Below are 22,334 nucleotides of genomic sequence, written 5' to 3'. Positions count from 1 at the left end.
TCCTCTCAATTTGCAATCTTCCGTATTTCTATTTCTTGCTTTTGCCAGTTCTTTGTTTCACAGTAGTTTTGCAAGTCTCACCATGCTATTACAAACTGTGCCAAAATGTCTTTTTATTTCTTACGGAACTAACCATTCAAACTTCTCCTTCAAAAGATCCTTGCACAATAAGCTCTATGGTTCTCACTGTATTTGCTGAATGACGGAGTCCGCTTTATTTGCAGAAAAAGCATTTGGTCCTAAGAAGCCTAAATATTCCAAAGCAGATGTTTATTAACTTCAGTGTCTCTACTCTGGGGAATAACTGTGTTCGCCCTTTGGTCTTTAACATTTAGATTGATATTTAAAAAGATTTTATTTATTTATTTGACAGAGAGAGAGAGCACAAGCCAGTGGGGAGGCAAAGGGAGAAGCAGACTCACCCTGAGCAGGGAGCCTGAGCCGGGGTTCCATTCCAAGACCCTGAGATCATGACCCGAGCAGAAGGCAGATACTTAACCAACTGAACCACCCAGGTGCCCCAGTTTGATGTTTGTATTATTTTAGTTATTATTTGTATTTTTAGGCAAAATAAATTTTAAACAATCTACTGATTTAGAGGCATACATCCCATACTGATTTGAACTTGTAGTGATTAGATTATACTGTCATATAACATTTCTTTTAACACCATATTTTGTAAATCATCCCTGCCTCTTGCCCCCCCAAAAAACCTCATTATAAATGAGAAGGAAGAATCTAAATTAAATGTAACCAGATGCATATTTACAATAGGGAAAAAAAGTAAAAAAACTCATGTTATAATTTAATCATTCAATTAACCTACCATACTTTTCCATAGTATGGTGTATTGTCTTTATGATAAAATGACTTGGTATTACAACCAGGAGTGAAGCTGAGCCTTCTTTCCCTTTTTATATATATATTCTGCTACCAATCTTTAAAAATCAAAAAAATAATTTATGTAACATATTACAAGCACAATAAAAACACTTTCCAGACTTCTACCTATAGCAACTAGGTCTCACCCACCTGTATTAGTTAACTTACTTTCTCGTAATTTGTTTAGTAACTTATTTTTATGCAATTGCAAATAATTGATGTTTTGTGTCTGCATTAATTTAATAGTTAACATTTAATTCTCTCTCTATGTCCTATAACTCCATTTTTATCACTAATGTATATTGACAATTTAAAATTCCTTGAGGTAGGGAATATCTTTAAATATCTTTATCATTTTGGGTGGCTTCTAATGTTTGAATGTCATCTAGAAATATGTACTTTAATTAGAGCCATTTTTGTCTGATCATGACATTTTTGTGGCAAATGATTCTGATGCCGTGGAAGTTTCCCAGCTATTTCTTTTCTTTTTTAAGATTTTTATTTATTTATTTGACAGATAGAGATCACAAGTAGGCAGAGAGGCGGAAGCAGGCTACCTGCTGAGCAGAGAGCCCGATGCGGGGGCTCGATCCCAGGACCCTAGGATCACGACATGAGCCGAAAGCAGAGGCTTTAACCCACTGAGCCACCCAGGCGCCCCTTCCCAGCTATTTCTATACTATTTTACGTGTTGAAGAGAATAAGCACACATGGATGGATATAAAGGCAGTTTTTTAGAAACTGGTTTGAGAAAAGTTGTGGATGCAGTATGGTCTCATTGATAAGACATGAGTATTAGAACAGTAAGTCAGCTAAGGCTATAAGATGGGATTTATTTATGTTATTCTTAATCATAATATTTTTAATTATGCTATATTTGATCCATACAAAATAGATGCATTATTATAGTTTTACCATATATACAGCTATCCCTAAAGAATGTATTGTTCACTTTTATTTTTTAGCTTTACATAAGAAAAATGCATCATACTATATTTCTTCTCTAACTTACTTGTATCACACAGGTTTGTTATATAAGTTAAATTTGAGCTATTAGATATTATAGTTCATTTTTTAAAAGGTGAATAATGTTCATTGTGTAAATATACATTGTGTAAATGTATTTCTGTATTCTATGTTAAATGGACATTTGAGCCACTTTCAGTTTTTGGTAATTATAAATAATGCCTATTCAGATATTCAGATATATGATTCCTGGTGTACCTGTGCAATTGTTTCTCTAAAATATATATCAAGAAGCATAGCCACTGGGTCAGAGGATATTTGCATGTTCATTTTCACATAATATTAACAAATTGTTTTTCAAAGTGGTTGTACCAGTATATACTCTGTCAACAGTATTTTAAGAGATTCCTCCTATTCTCTATATCCTCTCTATGTGAGATTGTTGAATTCTCAATTGAATTGAAGTGAATTGAATTGAAGTGAAGTGAAGTTGAATGTTTGCTTATTCTGGAGTATCAAATATTATTACATTGTGATCTTAATTTGCATTTTCTTGACACCAACAAAATTGACCTTCTTTTTATATGCTTAATGGCCATTGGTATTTCCTTGTATAAAATGTTTGTTCAAGTAGTTTGTCAATTTTTCTATTGTTCTATTTTTATCCTGCCCTTGTCTTACTTATTGGTGGGAATTTGTTATATATTATGAATATTAATCTTCTGATTCATAGCCTCTCTTTCTCTCTCTCTCTCTCTTTTTTTTTTTTTTTTTTTTTTTTTAGACAGAGAGGGGGTTTGGGCCAGGGGCAGAGGGGACAATCTTAAGGAGACCCCAAGCTGAGTGCAGAGCCATTACAAAGCTCGATCTCACCACCCTGAGATCTTGACCAGAACTGAAACCAAGAGTCGTACGTTCAACTGACTGAGCTACCCAGGTGCCCCATGCCCCTCTTTTTCAATCACTTCTGGTGTCTTTACGTGAACAAAAATTCTTAAACTTTATACAGTTAAATATTTTAGTTACTACATTAAAAAAATTAATTTTTCTGTATATTTGCTTTAGATCTTGCTAAGTTCACTAATGATCTCCAATAGCTTTTTTTTTTTTTTTGTAGATTCATCATGATCTTCTACATAAAACCCAAGTTTTCTGCAAGTAAACATACTTTTATGTTTGAAGTCACTGGGTGACTTCAATTCTCTTTCTTGCCTTATTACAATCTCAGGTCATGTGGATATATGCCTTTGCTTTCTTCTAATTGTCTTACAGTTTTAGCTCTTACTTTTAAGTCTTTGATCAATTTTTGAGTTGATTTTTATATCTGGTATGAATATAGGGGTCTGACTTTATCTGTTTGTCTGTGGCTATCCATTTAACTTACCATCATTTGTTGAAAAGAATAATCTTTCCCCATTGAATTGTTTGGCACTGTTGTCAAAAATTAGTTGACGGTAAATTAAGGTTTATTTTCTAAACTCTAAATTATCTCCCAGTGATCTTTAGCACTATTCTTAGGCTGGTCAAATACAGTCTCACTTACTGTAGTTTATAATAAACTTTGATATTGGATAATGTGAGGACTGAGCCCTCCATTTTTTCCTTTTTCTTATTTTTTTAAAGATTTTATTTATTTATTTGACAGAGATCACAAGTAGGCAGAGAGACAAGCAGGGGAGGAGGAGAGGCAGACTCCCTGCTGAGCAGAGAGCCCAATGCGGGGCTCGATCCAAGGACCCTAGGACCATGACCTGAGCCGAAGGCAGAGGCTTTAACCCACTGAGCCACCCAGGCACTCCCTTCCATTTATTTTTCAATATTGTTTTAGCTATTCTGAGTTTCTTGCATTTCCACATGAATTTTAAAAACAGCTTTAAATTCTGCAAAAAAAGGCAGGGGGGATTTTGACTGGGATTGTGTTGAAGATGTAGATCAATTTAGGGAGTATTGCCATTCTAACAATTTCAAGGACTCTTTCCATTTATTTAGGTTGTCTTTCTTTCAATGATATTTTGTAATGACACTTCCTTTGTTAAATATGTTCCTGAGCATGTGCTTATTTTTGATGCTATTGTAAGTGGAATTGTTTTCTTAATTTCATCTTTGAGTAGCCCATTGCTAGTGTGTGAAAATACAATTGCTTTTTGTATATTGAAACCTTGCTATACATGCATATAAGTTCCAGTAACATTTTTGTGGATTTTAAATAACTTTCTACATAGGAAACATATGTTTCTATGATATGTTTTCAATCATATATATATAAATATGTATATATATATATGATTGCTTGACTAGAACTTATAGTAAAATATTAAATAGAAGTTACAAGAGCAGACATTCTTGTTTTATTCCTGATCTCAAATGGAAGCTTTCATTCTTTAAACGTTTAGTATGATGTTAGCTGTAGGTTTTTCATAAATGCGCCTGGGTGGCTCAGTGGTTTAAGCCACTGCCTTCAGCTCAGGTCATGATCTCAGGGTCCTGGGATCGAGTCCCGCATCGGGCTCTCTGCTCGGCAGGGAGCCTGCTTCCCTCTCACTCTCTCTGCCTGCCTCTCTGCCTATTTGTGATCTCTCTCTGTCATAAATAAATAAAAATCTTAAAAAAAAAAAAATCTTTAAAAAAAAAATAAATGCCCTTTATTAAGTTGAGGTAGTTCCCTTCTTTTCTGAATCAATGTCTGCCTTCCTTTCTCTCTTTATGTTTTTTATCTGGAATTTATCTATAACGTACTTAAGGGAAGTTTTACTTTGTGTTTATCTTCCTGGATTCATTGAGCTTCTTAGATCTGAAGACTGATATTCTTTAGAAAAATTTCAGCCCTTATTTCTTCAACTATTTGCTCTTTCTTGATCTTTTTCTCCTACTCTTCTAGAACTCTAATATATTTTAGACGACTTGAGTTTCTGTTCATTTGTTTTAATATCTTTTCCTCAGTACTTCAGATTGGGTAGTTTCTTTTGCCCTACCTCCAAGTTCATTGATTTTAATGTCCAGGATCCACACTCTGTTAAGCCCAGTCCAGGCAACTTTTATTCATATCTTGTATGTTTTGGTTCTATTTAATGGTTATTTTTTTTTAGATTTGCCATGAGTTTATTCATTATGCTAATTTTTTCCTTAATAATTTTGAACAGGTTTACAATAACTAGTTTAGTCTTTGGTTGCCTGCCAATTCAACATCTATGTCATCTCTGTTTTGTTTTGTCTCTGTTTATTGGATGTTTATTCATATATTGGTCCTATATTCCACCTTCTTCACATATCCAGTTCTTATTATTTTTTGTTTTTTATGCTGGGCTGCTACGTTCTGAACAGATTTTGTAGTCTTCTCTTAAAGAGCATTGACTTTTGTTCTGGGATAGAGTTAGTTATATCAAGGATGGGATTTTTGTTAGGGCTTTGTTGGAGTATGTGTAAATTAGACTTACCTTACTGGATACAGATATTGTTAGGTTCAGGAGAACACTCAGATGTTTAATGAGCCTCTCCTCTTTGGCTGGTCAGAATTCTCCCTGATGGGGTAAAATCTGGAATCTGTTCAGCTCACACAGCTTCACAATATTTGTTCTCTGGTGGCCTTGAAAAGATTATTTGCAAGCTCTCCATGGTATTTAACCCAAGGTTTATAAGAAACCCTATGTTTTGTTTTAATTTTTTATTTTTTTATAAACATATAATGTATTATTATCCCCAGGGGTACAGGTCTGTGATAGCCAGGTTTACACACTTCACAGCACTCACCATAGCACATACCCTCCCTAATGTCCATAACTCCACCACCGTCTCCCTCACCCCCTCCAGCCAACCCCCCTCAGTTTGTTTTGTGACATTAAGAGTCTCTTATGATACGTCTCCCTCCCGATCCCATCTTGTTTCATTTAAGGAAACTCTATGTTGACTTAAGATGACATCTCTGCTACCCCCCTCACTTTACGAACTTTATCTACATTTTCTAACCACCTCAGCAGCCCCAAACTCATATATATTTCCTTCACCCAGTGCTCTCTCTCTTTGGACCCATTCCTTTGCAATGTAGTTTGAAAACTGTTTGAAGGCAGAAAACTAGATTCAATATGGAATTCACATCATGCTGTTCCCTTCTCTCAAAAAATCATTTCACTGTATTGTCTGTTGTTCAGTATCTGAAAATGATTCCTTTATATATCTTGTCCAGCTTTAAAGAATTTACCAAAGGAAAGTAAATCTGATACTCTGTAATGGCCAGAGCCAGAAATTTCTGAAATTTGTGTTTTTATTTTATTACAGAAAAAAATAGAATAAGCTTATTCAACTTATATCAAATTAAAGTTTGACTTAAAAAGGCTCTAAATCTGTAGATTAATTTGAGGAGAATGGACATATTTACATTGGCTATTCCCATCTATTAACAGGATTTATTGGATTTTCTTTTGGGCCTTTCAATAAAGCTTAAAAATTATATGTTTTATCTTACACTACTTTTGTTAGATTTAAAAAGAATAATGTTATGTTTGATATTGTAAGTACTGCTTTTTTAAAATTTATTGTTGGTACACCGAACCATAACTGATCTTAATGTTGTGGCCATACATTTTTATTCATTATAAAAAATTTGTATTGATCTTAACTAGATGCTGAATTCTTTTAATCATTTGCATCTGGACTATTTCATATTTTTTATTCACAGTCATATCATCTGCTACTAATAATAGTTATTTTTTCCTCTCATTTGATTCTTACAGCATTTACTTATTTGTTTTTGTCTTATTGCACATTGTTCATTAGAAGTAATGGGCCTATGTTTGAGTCTACAATCTAAGTACTAATACTGACATTTGCCATAAAGGCAGTCTGGATTTTTACTTAACTTATAGCTGAACAATACAAGTTCCAGTTTTAAATCTTATTTATTCTTAACTTGCTTTGATCTTATAGTGTTTCTTTACTTTTCATGTGTACAGCAATACAGTAACAAGTGTGTTTTCTCTCATCTCCAGATATTTTAAAGATAGAGACCAATTTTTTAAAATACCTACTTCACAATACCAACAGCAATAGATAGAGGCCTATGAAAATTATTTTAATGGAAAGAATTGTTTTGGACAATGATTTTTTTAACAAAATTTATCTCTTCCTTAGGAATTGGTGTGCTTATGTACATACCAGATTATCTCCCACAGTGATACTAGACAACCAAGTCACTTATATTCCAAGTGGGAGAGGGTCCTGTGGCTGGGCCAGTGGATCCTGTCCTCAGAGGTATGTGACATTTTTTTGAAAATAGCCACTGCTTATAGTATATTGTTGTATGTTTTGGAATATACAAAGTTAATCATCCCAAGTATATATGTGTATAATAGGGCCAGGGTAGGGTCATCACAGTAAATTAGATGCGTGATTTGGGGTAAGCTAAAACACAGTTACCAATAATACATGCTTCATATGGGAATTTTTAGAATATGTGAGATAATGCAGTAATATGCTTAGCCTAGGGACAGATACTTTGTGAGTCTTCAGTAAATGTTAACTTTCATGCTTATTTCCATTTTTACTATTACTATTACCTTTATTCTATGACCTGATCAATAATCCTGTCCTTTAATTCTTATGCATTCATATGTAGTTTTAAAATTTTATTGATAATTTCTGCTTCATACCAGGTCAGAAAGAAGTCCATAACTTAATTGCAATTGTGCATGATTAAATAGCTAAGTGGGGCCTTTCTTTCTATGTCCACTATAATGTTTCATGTTATTTAATTTTCATTTTTTAAAAAACCTATTTAGGACATTTAAAAATTGTTCAAATGTGGGACCGAGTCATTGATAAGTTCTCTGAATTCATATAGTCACAGCAGCTTATCTGAAGGTGTTTCAGAAGACCCTGAAATAAGAACTAAAATTATTATTCAGGCCATGATGGCTCATGTTATGCAAATTGTCATACAAATAAGTGAGGCAATGAATCTGACACATTGGCAGTCTGGAACAGTGCACAGGAAAGATATATAAAAATCAAGGTGTTTCTTAAGCCCTGGAGGAATAGCCGAGGTTCATGGTCCAGAGAGCTCAGCACATCTTAGGGATTTGGGAGAGCCGAGCTCCAGTGCTGCTTTCAGCATTTACTCCCTTTGTGGCAATTTCCTTGTCGACATGATACACAGAATGCATTGTTAATTCTTCAGTAATGAAAATATTACCACAGCAACCCCATTATACTGCCCTTCTGAGTTCAAGGTGAGTTTTCTCTCTCTTTCTCTCTCTCACTCTTTAAACAAACCAGAAATATGGATCTTTATTCTCATCTCTTATCTTTCTCTATCTTTGAATGTGTCTCTCCATTCATTCATTATTTCAGTACCTATGCAGTGTCTGTCGCTTTCTCTTTTATTATGCCAGAGCTACATCTAGCAGGGATCCTGTTTGCTAAAGCAGGGACATTGACTCTAATAATAATGCAACTATCTGCTTGAGTTCATCCTAGGAAACTCTTAAGGGTCCTTTTCCAAACAGCCTTACTTTCTATTTAGCTTTAGCTACTGGACTGGAGCTATTTCACTGGACAGAGTTACTTACTGAATATAATTTACTGAAATAAACACAGGTAAATGACCAGCCTACTTTGAGAGATGGGAAGAACTTGTAGCTCATCTTAAAACTGAGGAATAACCTCACACATATTGAATCACCCTTCAGGTAACAGTAGAAACTAAAACCCAAGTCTCCTAAAGCCCAGCTGGCTCCAATACATTCCCTCCACATGATCAGGGTTTATCCATGAACTTGACTATTGTTGGCCCCACATAGTTGTAGGGGACAAGCTAGATAATTAAAGGGAGGCTAACCCACGTAGTGTGTATTAAAATTCCACCCCAATCACTTTTAGATTTGAAACTTTGAGCACATTATTTCATCTCTCTGTTCCTCATGTTCCTCATCAGCATATCATGGTAATAATAATATTTTCCATATAGAACCAATACAAAAATTAACAATGTAATATATACCCATTTGATTGCCTCACTTGATAAATATTAGCTAAATATTGAAGTCATAGGGGTAAGGATAATATGGCCAAATTGTATTTATAGATTTACATTTACATATATAGGGCCTACATTTAGTACCATTCACCATTTATATTGATTGCTATGTTAAAATGCTATAATTTCATTTCCCTTCCATGGTTTCTTCTCAGAAATATTTTCTCATAATAGATCTCTTCCTCTCTCCCTCTCTTCTCTGTCTCTTTCTATCAGAGATAAATACCATATGAGAGAAATAATATTAAAAATTAAAATTTTAAAATTTGAGAAAGGGAACACTGCAGGTTAAAAATCATAGTGGTCATTGTAATTTCAATTAGATCGCCATTACACAATTTAAGTTATTTGATATTGATCTAGGGGGAAACATCTTTTAACTCTAACGATATAAGAAATACTAAGAATTGAAATAAAGGAAATTGTCCTCATAAGCTATTTTTAAAAAATTAAAAGAAGTTTTAACATTGGTTTTGTAAAAAAATATTATCAAGGGAAAAGCTATGCTATGTTTAGAAAATGTAATGATAGGTATAAACTTAAAATAACAAATAGCATAGATCTTAATGCTTTTTGTAATTTATTTAAAGAAATGTAAGTTTAACAATAATATCGATGAGGGGCATCAGGAATGCTCAGTTGGTTAAACATCTGACTTGATTTCAGCTTAGGTCATGACTCAAGGTTGTGAGAAGGATCCCCACACTGGCTCTGTGCTGAGCATGGAGCCTGCTTAAGATTTTCTCTCTCTCTCTCTCCCTCTGCCCTACCTTGCCCTCTCATGTGCTGTCTCTCTCTCCAAAAAAAAAAAAAAAAATATATATATATATATATATATATGTATATGTATATATGTACATATATATAATAATAATAATGAAGAATGTAATAATAACAGATAACATTTATTGAGTGTTTCTTATATTTTAGATATTGTTTCCAAAACTTTAATTATCCCAACTGATAATTTAATATGAGACAAATAATTGCTCTCCTCTCCAGATCTCAGAAGATATCAAACCCTGTCTACAGGATGCAACATAAAATCGTTACCTCATTGGAGTGGAAGTGTTGTCCTGGATTCAGTGGAGCAAAATGTCAGCTAAAAGGTACATTTTAATAGTAATTTTATAATAACATTTAGAAGCATAAAAGTTTTGGATAATAAGTAATTGATTCCAGTGAAGAGTTGTATTTTCCCTTTTACACCAAAGTTAATGAACATGTAGCCAAATCATTAAAACTCTTACATCTCTAGAGCTTTCCAACTTAGCTAGTTTAGCACCCCAAATCTCATAATGAGATATCTTATATATTCCTATATTGTTATGTTAGTTTTAGAGGATGAGTAAGTGGAGATCTATCACATTTTTTCTTAACTGTATGCTATGGAAGCATGCCTTATTAAAATATCAGAAATCCTAATTTTATATTTTAAATAATCATTAGAAGTGACCCTATATGAAAATAAACTACCTTCTAGTTTTGTTCCAGTTCAATTATTTGAAATAATATTATGTATGTGGATGAAATTCAGTTTTAAAGAATATACAAATGTGGCATGAATAATTGTGCTTTTCTTCTTAAATCCTAATAGAGACATTTTATCAACTGTGATTTTAAGGATTTTCTGGTGGCAAGGCTAATCAAACACATAGTAACCTGCTGTGGCCTAACATCTGTGTGGCTATTATGTTGCTCTTGGCTTTAAACAAGTTTCCTTTGAAAAATAAGATATGGCATCAGCATACATATTTTAAACGAATGAATATTACAAGAAAAACCATTAACAGTGGTGAGGAATTCAATCAGCAGCATGAGAGACTGTGATTAAAAATTAATGTAAGTGTGGAGAAACCATTATGATTCACATTTAAAAAAAGAAAGTTGTAGTACAAAAGCTCTAGGAAACTTGCAGTTTCCTTAGGGATGTTATATATGGTTTTTCTAGCCCATTCAGTGAGAATCTGTAGGCAAATTCAACTGTAATGCTATTTGTTCTGGGTTTGGCCTGAATTTCGGAGATGTCATAAAAATTTATATTTTCAGGGTATAAATGAATATGCACTTCATTTATAATCACGTAAAATAAACTTTTAAATAAAATTTCATCTATGCCAAAAGTATTCAGAAACAAGATATTTAGCATAGTCAAAAAAGTCCATATATGATTCTGCTTTCACAAGATTCCTAATTTCTGTGAGGTGCACAATTCTATTCCCTGGTAAAACATATTTGTTTATAATCTGTTTATAGCAGATGATAAAAGTTATGAATAGTATTTAGAACTGTATTTCTAAGTCTAAGACTAGTTTCTATATTTTTCTTCTCTCATGCAGAAGATTTGAGGAGTACTAATTCCATGAAGGCTATCTTAGGAGTATTAATTCCATTATTATTCTTAAAAATTCAAGCATTTGTTCACAGAATACCTTTCTAGAAATTTAGAATGTCATTACACAGCCTGTTGCACCTACAGAACTGAGCGTTGATGTGTGGCAAGAAGCAAAATCTTTATGTCAAGGAATGTCATATGCTGCAGCCGATTATGAACTACCATTACTTCATGCTTTGTCCTTCTTACCTACTAATCGATTATTAATCACTAAGGTGGACTTTAAACATCCATGAGGAAAAATCATAGAATTCCATCATAAATGTACACACAAGAAACAAGGCTAGTTGACAGTTTTGAATATCTACTATATATTGTCATCCCCCCCTTTTTTTCAAAGCATCACGTGAAATATTTAAATTAAATTCAAATAGCTTAGCTTTGATTATTTACTGACATTTCATGTTGTGTTTGGAAGCAACCTGTGGATATTTTTAATATTAGATTTACAAATCGTCATCTTGAATCCCATTAACAACAATGTTCCAGAACAGACCTATGACCTTCTGTCACAGTACAATAATTAGAATTACTCGTAATTCAGGCATCTGCTGATTAAGCTGCTGTGTAAAAGTCATCTTTCTATTGAAATCTGCAGTACAAATAACTTTCTGATGGCAGCTAATACCCATTGTGTCATTTCATATAATCAACTCAGTATCACTGTGATTCAAAAAAAAACAAAAAACAAAAACAAAACGCCCTACTGCTCCCTACGATATTCTGACCATGCTACTCTTCACTTTTATTGCAATACCTAAAAGCTGTTGAATTTTTTATTAGTGCAGTTGATGTGTGTCCCTTTGTCCCTTGAATCAGTCTTCAATTATTTCATCTGTCCTGGGCTTCTTTTCCTTCCTTCCTTTCTTTATTTCATTCTTTCTTTCTTTACACTTTTTCCCCTTCTGATTCCTCCTTCCTACAGTCCAAGTCCCCCCTCCACAACCATCACACTTTATATATGTGCCAACATTCTCATTCTTATACGGAAGGGAAAATTGTCAGGTTTCCTTTGACAACACTCTTCACACTGTCTCATATGACAGGCGGCCCCAAATATGAGAGGAATAATCAGTGTGGCTCATCCATTCTTTAAGCTTCTTCAGAACCCTGAAGGGTTTGGAATAACCTGGTCATGTAGCTACTGTGATAATTATTTCAGTGTCAGGCCTACATATCAGGAGATCATTTTATACGTAGAAAATTTGTAAAATACTGCATACATTTTACAAATTCCTACTCTCCCCTAAAGTTCCATCCCCACAAATAAAATAAATGTCATAATACAAAGTAACAATTTCTTTTTCATTTAGATTGCAGTAGAGTAGTCTTTTTAAATATACAGGGAAGATTCATAGAACAGGAATAAAATAGAACAGTTAGCCACTGTACTCTCTCTTATTTCTCCTCCTCCACTTCTCTACCTATTTCTTTTTCTTTCTCCCCCCAACTCCTCTACAGCTCCATCTCCAATCTGTTAGAAAGGGATATTGTAATTCAAAATCCATAAGGCAATTCGTCCTGTTGCCTTACTCTACAATATGCTGTTTGTAATATCACTGAGCCTTCATTTTGCTACAATTTAGATAATCAAAATTCTGGTTAAATGTTCTAGATTAGCTTATTAAAATATTAGTCATACTATTAAGAGCAAACCAACTTTTTAAGTGAATAGAGTTTTGTTGATTAAAAAAAGGAAGAAGCATTAAGTCCAATAGCAAAGTAATAGTTTTGATGTATTTTACATTTGGTATATCTTTTTGAGGATCAAAGAGTTTATCTTCAGAAAGGGACCTAATTTTGTGATGTGGACTCCAAGACATTTTTTTAAATGTCAGCAACAATATACTTTTTAAACCAATTTTATAAAATTTGCAATAATGTGCTTTTCCAGTAGATGTCTCTAAAATGTTCTGAAGTAGAACAAGGAAATTGTGGCTTGCTGTAATGACACAAAGACAGGAATTTCAGTTCAAAAAATGTTCAATTAGAGAGGAGGAAAGAAAAGCTTCTTGGTAAATCTGTTTTAAAAATCCAGTCAGCTTTACTCAGATCCTCTCTATAAGAAAATTATGTTTTATGAAATGTATCACAGATATTATGAATGCAGAAAATACAATCACGCAATTGTGGAAATAAATCGATCCTGTCATATGTTATGAATATATAAAAATGTTTCATTTTTCAAATGTGGAATAATTCAATAAATTTTATAAGCTATTGTAGCATTTTAAATATGGGACTTCTCCAGTAAAATTGTTTTAAAATATGACTTCTATTGATATAAATATTTAAAACAGAAAAAAGTCCCTGTATTTCTTATATATTTGCATATCTAATTCATCCCAGTGGCATTTAATGCTTTCTCCTTTAAGAAAGAACATTACTACCTATAAGCATCTTGCTCAATTACGATACATTTAGTCAAAAGTCACCATATAGGGGGACCTGGGTGGCTCAGTGGGTTAAGTCTCTGCCTTTGACCCAGGTTATAGTCCAGGGTCCTGGGATCAAGCCCCGAATCAGGGTCTCTGCTCAGCAGGGAGCCTGCTCCCCCCACCCTGCTCCCCGACCCACAGCTCTCTCTGCCGGCCTCTCTGCCTACTTGTGATCTCTCTGTCAAATACATGAATAAAATCTTTCAAAAAAAAAAAAGTCATCATGTATCTTCGGTCTTTGTTGCACCAAATTGCTTTTTTTTATTTGACTACCAAATGTCAGTAAATCTTTACATATGTACTGACCATCATCAAGTAAGCATTCACCTGGTATTGCAGATCAGCAGGAAAGGGGTCTTGTAACACAGGAGGGTTTTTGGTTCTAAGAACAAGCTTCCTCATTACTGAGTTGCCGTTAATGGCTTCCTCTATATGCCTCAAAGGTCTGGAAGGAAAAAAAAACCCAAAACACTCATAATTAATACCTGCCTAATAAAAGGAGGAGGAAGAAGAAGAGAAGGAATAGGAGGAGGCGAAAGTAAAGAGAGGGAAGGAAGGAAGGAAGGGGCACCTAATAAACAAATTGTTGCTCTTGACACAAGAGCTGCTGACCTTGCTGCTGACCTTGCTTCTCTAAGTCCTTGATCCACCAACGACAGTGTTTCCACGCAGGAAAAAAGAGGAATTGTATTGAGGGAATAGAAAAAAATAATAATCATCTGATTTTTCAAATATATTGCATTTTTAAAAAATCTGAAGTGCATAAAGATCTTTAAAAGTTATTTGACTTAAATAAATGTCCTTCTGTCCCAGCACCCATGTCTCAGAAAGAACCAAGAAAAAGGGACTGAGAAATCCGTTCTAGAGAACAAAGCAAAGGTCTGTGCTGAAGTGCAAGATAAGATAAGATTGCCTGGGAAACCTAGAATTTGTAGTAGCTCTTGTGGTAGGGAATACATTTGGGAAGACAGAAAGATTGTTAAATGAAAAAATAAAAGAGTATCGATCATCCAAGAACTTTATCACAGGAGAGTAACTGACTCCACTGTCAGAGATCCTATCAGCACTTCTCCACCGGCTAAATCCCATGCAATAAACTGGGATGAATACAAGTATTGAACTCCAGTCAACAAGTAGAGCTGGGAAAAGATAACATAAACTATTGAATCTGTTAAACAGGCATTTCAAGTTTTTACAGCCTTGGCAGGGACTGGATCCAAAGAATTCCAGAGAAAAGAGATTCATATGACAAATGGCTCTCAAGGATCTTTGTGTGATGGTTAATAGCTGTTTCTTCCACTTAGGAGTACAATTTCCTCACCTGGTTCCTCTTAAAACAATAAATTAAAAAATAATTATAGCTAAGAGCAAATGTAAAGTTTTAAATGTGTACACACACACACACACACACACACACAATCACATTGGTTTTTGTCACTTAATATTTAAGGTATTTTCCCCATTCCACTTTCTTTCAAATCAGTCAGGAGTAAATTTCATTTTTCTTACTTCACATATATTATGTTTTCATAAAATGAGGAGAGAATTACTGAATATTAGTAGGCAGAAAACTAAAGATTTTCACTTGATACTTCTATGTGTTATTCTTTGTCCCTTTCAATAGCTTTCTTTTTTTCTCTGACAGTTTTGTTTGCTTTCTCTTCCATTTGTCAATGATTCTAAAGGGGTTTTTTTTAATAATTTATAAAACTTTTTTTTAAAGATTTTATTTATTTATTTGACAGACAGAGATCAGAAGTAGGCAGAGATGCAGGCAGAGAGAGAGGAGGGGAAGCAGGCTCCCTGCTGAGCAGAGAGCCCGATGTGGGGCTCCATCCCAGGTCCCTGGGATCATGACTCAAGCCGAAGGCAGAGGCTTCAACCCACTGAGCCACCCAGGCGCCCCAATTTATAAAACTTTTTGACATGGTTTTTTTTTGACATGGATGATTCCAGCTAAATGATGTTTCTGTCACACAGATGATTTCATGTAGAGTACTATCTCAACCTCCTTTAAAGAATTATCCATCAGATTTAGAGTCAATGGGTGATACCAAGAATTGGCAAATTGATCATTTCTATTAACATGCATGGTAGTGCCATCCTGCCAAATTATCTGGTAGTCTTTACTGAATTAACAATGACTGCATTCATATTTTTTCCAGCTCTTAAATACTATGGGCATTTTAAAATATTCAATATATTTATTACAAACTAAATCATAAAAATTGTAGAATGTCCTATTTAATTAATTCATAGAGCTTTGCAAATGTCATTTGGCCAAATTTGTGGCACCATAAATCAAGGAATGTAAATACTTATTATATTTTTTAGTTCTGTCATATAAATATTATTTTCATATAATTAGAAAAATTGATGTTTTCTCATGTAATCGCTTATTAATTTTTGTTTCAAATGAAATATGCATATTTTTCATATCTGAAATGTCTTCTAATCCTAGGTTAAAAAAGAATTGACATCTCTATTAGAATGTTATTTCTGAGGGTGCCTTGGTGGCTCAGTTGGCTAAGCGTCTGACTCTTGATTTCAGCTCTGGTCATAATCTCGGGGTTATGAGATCGAGACCTGAACCTGCTCAGCATGGAGTCAGCTTGAGATTCTCTCTCTCCCTCTCTCTACTCCTTTCCCACCCCCGCTCTACTCTCTCTCTCAAATAAATAAATAAAATACTAAAAAAAAAAAAAAAAAGAACGTCATTTCTGAAAAGCAGTTCTCCACTTTTTTAAAACATGGCTTGTTTTCCGAATGCTAAACATAAAACACTAGTAATGATATTCCTATATAGGAATTATATTAGATAAGTTCTATAACATTTTCTTTTCTAAAAATTATCTATTGTTTAAATTATGTGACGTTAAAATTCTAATTTTATTTCATAAACATTTTCCTTTCTTTATTGATCTCTATTAACACTATTTGATAATTTGTTCAATTTTTTTATTATTTCAAAAATTTTGCTTTACTTGCAAATTTTTATTTCAAATCTTATTTCATGAGATTAATTTCATAAAGTTCTTTAACATTTTCCTCTTGATTTCAAAAGAACTTTAATGGAAATTGATTGTCATTATGAAAAACAAATCTACTGATTTCAATTTTAAATGACAAAAGTTTAGAACATTATTTGAGTCAAAGTTTATATAGCATGTAAAAATCCACTAATTTTTGTTGAAAATAAAATTGAATTGATTTTCATTCCAGAAATACACATTTTTATATTTAATTGATTTTTATATCAATTTAATGTTTTCATATCAAAAGATGCTCCAGAGTGATTTTTTTAAGAGAGAGAGAGAAGTAGGGGAAGGGGCAGAGGGAGAAGGAGAGAGAGAATCTTAAGCAGGCTCCATGCTCAGCGCAAAGCTGGATGCAAGGTTCCTCTCATGATCTTGACCTGAACTGAAATCAAGAGTTGGGTACTTACCTGACTGAGCCACCCAGGTATCCCTATTACTGATAAAATTTCTATGGTTTTTCTTTTTACAAAAAAATCACACTCCTAAAAAGTGCTTCTAAAATTTAAGCTTTTGTCTCTTTTCCAGTGTTTTTAATAATTTATTATAAATTATTTAATTATGTTTATCAAAATTACTTCCTCCTTATAAAGGCCCATTTCTCTTTGGAATGACAGGAGACTCAAGTTTGTCATTTATTAAAGTTTAAATAGATCATGTCTATAACATGTTCTTATCAACAGGCAGGTGTGGTTATTTAAAAGTCTATGAAGATCAAATTCTGGATTAAAACTTTGTTTTAATCTGCCTTGTAACAATTAGAATTAGAATTTTTTGCAATTTTTTCTAAATCAATACTTCTTAACTAAGGTTATGCATCAAAAATCACTTGTAGAGTTTAAAATTATTTGTATATAATAAAAAAGATAATAAAATATATAAATACATATATGTGTGTATATATACATATACATATATACACATGCTCAATTCCCAGAACAGATCTTCTAAATCAGAATCTCTGGGTGAGATAATGGAAAAGGCAATGACACTTTCAGTGTTTCAGAACTTACAGGTGCTTTTGTTTCTCATCCATGACGAAAAATCATTAAAGAGGAAGAAAAAAAAACAATGTATTTAAAGTTAATAACAGATAGAAAAGGAAATTGCAATTGTAACTTGTTTGTTGCCACAAAACAAGATAATTTTGTTGTTACTATAATTGCGCATTGCTTACTAACAAAGTACCCTCTGTCTACCATGTTATGGAAATGCCTAAATGTACCAGCTTTTTTTGTTTTCCTATGATTTTTTGGTTTTGTTTTCCTGTGATCTGATGAAAAAGGTAAGCAGTAAGAAAATGTAAACGTCATTTGTTCATCCTGTTGATGAACATCACATGTTCCTTTTGCTATAAATACTTGCTCATATCCTGAACCCTCTTCCACTGCTAAGAGAAATAGGGGAGGCCGTGAGATAGGTAGTTGCTAGGGAAGATTTATTTTGATGATTTATTCCAGTGATTCTCAAACTTCAGTGTGCATTGGAAACATCAGAAGAGCTTGTTAAAACACGAATTACTGCCCCACTCCAGACTTTATTATTTTTTAAAGATTTTATTTGTTTGTTTGACAGAGAGAGACACAGCGAGAGAGGGAACACAAGCTCTGTCCCAGGACCCTGGGATCATGTTCGGAGCCAAAGGCAGATACTTAACGCCTGACCTACCCAGGCATCCCCAGACTTTTCTAAGTTAGAAGGTCTGAGATGGGGCCTAGAAGATGTATTTTCAAAAGTTTGCAAGTGGTTAAAAAAAAAAAGAAAGAAAAGTTTCCAGATGATACTGATACTGCTGATCTAGGAACCCTGGTTTAAGAAACATCACTTCACTTTCTAGTTACTCTCTTGGGTATGCTTAGATTTTAGCTGTTAGAAAAATGCTTTCTACATCATCTAAAGAGGAAACTTGATAAAAATCTATGCAATTATTTAATAGATATATTTATATGAATTAATTTGAATTTAGCCTAAAGGAACCTTATTACTAGGACCTAAGGGAAATTTAACATTTTTTGCCACTTTTGCAGCCCCAAAATAAGTATAATTTCCCCAAGTTGCAGATTGTTTTCTTCCAAATAAATCAACAATTATACAGGACTTTCTGTAATACAGTGGAGAGAAAAAAAAGAAACTATCAAAAAAAAAAAGAAAAACCTTGAACATGAATGGAAATTCGTTAGTTTAGCTCAATGCCCTGAAGAAAAGCAATGCAAAATTCAATCTAACAATAGAGACTAACTCACATTAATACTAAATATATTATTCTTTCTATGGAGTATAAATCCTTTAGTATTACTGTCACAGTCACATATGCCTTAGGGCGCATAATTAACATGGGATAAAGGGAAAGTTTCATTGGTACATAATTTCACGTGGGAAGAAGCACAGTTAGACACCAAACACTTATTTTCTCATATAATTATTTTCTCAATAATGAATACATTTATTAAAAGTCTGCAAATTACAGGCCTACCTTACTTGATGTGTTAATGTTTTTAATAATTTTCACTCTAAATTGTTTTCTCCAATGAAAAACTAAATTTCCATCTAAATATTAACTTGATTCATGGGAAAGGGGAATCGATTCTTTAACAGAGTTAGACTTATTTTATAAGAATTTCTATTTTTCTGAAATTTCCCTGATTTTACCGGTTGATCCCCTTGCAACTTGCCATGTAGTAGTTTACTTTTACTGGTGGTCCTTGCGTTTTGAGTCTAGGTTTTTCCTAAAAATCTGGGAACAACCCATTTAGTTAAGCAGATACCCTCTCAGTCAGGAACCTGTAGCTCTCCCTTAGTTCCAAGGAGACACCAGCTGGAAATCGCATTGTTAAACAAGCAGCCTTTGTGGCAGTCCACTTACAGAGCCACGATAGACTTTAACACAGCTGATTTTAAAGTCCCCTTGATGATGCAGGCAGTCCATGTCCTCCAGTTTGCACAGCGGCCACACGCTACCATCCATTCTCGCCTAAAAGGGGGCCTGAATAACTTTATTTTTTCCAAGCGGAATTAGAGTCCCAGACTTCCAACACAAGGTGGTAGCACATTGCCCTCCGGATTGGGGCAGAGCAGCTGCCTCTGCAATCCTGGCGGACTGTCGTGCTTCTGGACAGGGAAAACGAATGGCAGCGACGTGCCTGAAGGATTGGAAGAAATGAGGCAGTCCCAATGCTTAACTCTCTCTCTTCTCTTTTTGTGTCCGTCTAGCCCAGGAACAGCAGCACCTGATACACGGCAACCAGGCTGAGAGTCACACCGCTGTGGGCAGAGAGAGCCCTGAGCAGCCGCAGAGGCAAGACTGCGGTGACCCAGGTCGCAGATTGTAATTGCTAACATCCCTAACCCAATTTTCATCAACACTATTTGTAACAACTTCCAAACAAGAAAACACTTGGCTGTCAAATGCTTGATGGGGACACATTTAGCATACCCTTCAATCCTTTTCTACTGGTGCGCCCTGTTGGGAAAAACCGTGGAGGAGCTGAAGGTTCCCAGCCTTGAGGGATCACGTATGATTGTGAAGCTCTGTGTGCAAACACAGGAGACGGTTAAAAATGCTGTTATCCTAGTTGTAAGGAAATCACAGGTTTCCAAAGTAAGGTCAAGCTTTTATCCTTCAAAAAGGGCAATCATGGAAGAATCTTGAGGTGGAAGGAATGATGTGATCCTTTGAAGGAGCTAAGAAGGCTCCCTTCCACTGACTGAGGAGAGATCTCCAAGGGTGTGTGGATCACTGACTAGGGAAAAGAATTGTGGCTAAGAATCGACAAGAACTTCATGGTGATCCAAAGTTGGCAAGCCACATATTTTTCTCATCGTTCTAATTCTAAGTATTTTACCACTTCTTTTAAGCCTGACTTTATTTCTTAGAAACATTCAGTCCTACTAAATGAGACACTCATTCCCAAATTGAGAAATGGGACTTAGGGGGGATAAACGTGAATATATCCTAGAAAACACCTAGTGTGTGTGTTTTTTTTAAGGGATTGGAATTCAGTATCTTCATAAAATAGTATAAAATCCTCCTTGAATTACTGAAGTGTGTGCAAAAAAGCAGGGGAAGTATCATTGCTATGTTAAATGATTCAGACTAAATCTGAATCATTATCACTCATTAAAGAACATCTCAGTCAAGAATAAAATCCTGACTATAGATATGACTACACACGTCTATAGAGCCACACATATTTAATTCTGTAACATTGGATTTGAAAGCAGAAGATGAGGCATCCGCTCTGCAACCTCAAACCAGTTACTTTGGTTTTCTGTCCCTTAGTTTCTTCATCTCTTAAGAATGCAACAATAACACTTTAAAGTTAAAAAAAAAAAAAAAGGACTGAAGATTCTGAGCAAAGTTAAAACATTTTAAAAATCTATTATAAAGGTATATCTATATGTCTTTTATATTTATATATCATTTACTTATATATTTATTATTTATTACAGTGTATTTATTATAATATTATAAATATATTTATTAAAATATTATAAATATATATCTTTATGTTTATTATATTGTACGGATTGTTATATAAATATATTATTATATATTATAAATTTTTGCCCTTAATGTAAAATTCAGGCTGCCATTTGCTGAGTGCATATACAGTAGTCTATATTTTCAAATAGAGAGTACAAACATGATTTATTTGAAATACCTTTAAGCCTGTCATGATATTTGAATAATATATTTGAATAGCATTATATATATACATACACACATATTCTTTTCTTTTCCATGCAGCAGTGACACAAAAGATGACTGAGCAGATGAACTACCAGGCAATGAAACTGACCCTTCTTCAGAAGAAGATTGACAATATTTCTTCAGCTGTGAGTGATGTAAGAAACACATACTCCTCCCTAGAGGGGAAAATCAATGAAGATAAAAACAGAGAATTTCAATCTTTTCTAAAAGGTAAAAGTAAAGTAAAATATTCATTCAGTTTAGACAAAAGGTAAATGACTCATTTATCTTTTCTCGTATCATTTTGGAATCTTCACTTTAGATTGAGTGGTATAAAAGTCCAAGACTATATTTTTGGAATAAGATATTTGTAAATTATTATTTCAAATATCTAACTTTTTTTCTGTATTGTCAAATCTTTTACTCAATGTTTCATCTGATTTATTTTCATTAAGTACTAGTTAAAGCTTAACTTGTATTTCTTTATAGTTAAAATGAGCTGTACTTGGTTTACTTCCATTGTGGTCTCCAGTTCAAGATAAAGATGAGGTTAAGAAAGGATTATCAAGGGACACCTGGATGGCTCAGTCGGTTAAGGGGCTGCCTTTAGCTTGGGTTATGATCCCAGTGTCCCGGGATAGAGTCCCACATCCGGCTCCTTGCTCCGAAGGGAGCCTGCTTCCCGCTCTGCCTCTGCCTGCCTGTGCGCGCACATACTCTCTCTCTCTTTCTCTCTCTCTCTCTGACAAATAAATAAATAAAATCTTTTTTTTTAAAAAAGGGATTATCAAGGCACAAATATATGGTTGTCTCAATAATATTGATGAAGATACTGAGGATAAATCAAAAGTGTGCTGTTACCACAGAAATTATTTAGTTTATGGAGTATAATCAATAAAAT

At 33.9% G+C, this 22,334-nt stretch overlaps 1 protein-coding gene across 1 annotated transcript in view; it reads left to right on the top strand.

Annotated features, from left to right (window-relative positions):
* MMRN1 (multimerin 1) overlaps positions 1–22,334 on the top strand; it is a 59,284-nt gene that overhangs the window by 14,252 nt on the left and 22,698 nt on the right. The window contains exons 2-5 of the mRNA XM_045984417.1: positions 6,973–7,092; positions 9,878–9,984; positions 19,954–20,058; positions 21,491–21,664. Coding sequence (XP_045840373.1) covers positions 6,973–7,092; positions 9,878–9,984; positions 19,954–20,058; positions 21,491–21,664 — 506 coding nt within the window. The remainder of the gene's footprint in view (positions 1–6,972; positions 7,093–9,877; positions 9,985–19,953; positions 20,059–21,490; positions 21,665–22,334) is intronic.

This window comes from Meles meles, chromosome 2 (genome assembly GCF_922984935.1).
Source record: "Meles meles chromosome 2, mMelMel3.1 paternal haplotype, whole genome shotgun sequence".
In the NCBI taxonomy this organism is placed as follows: domain Eukaryota; kingdom Metazoa; phylum Chordata; class Mammalia; order Carnivora; family Mustelidae; genus Meles; species Meles meles.
The sequence above is the reverse complement of the archived record's forward strand: the minus strand, read 5'-3'. Positions and strand labels throughout refer to the sequence as shown.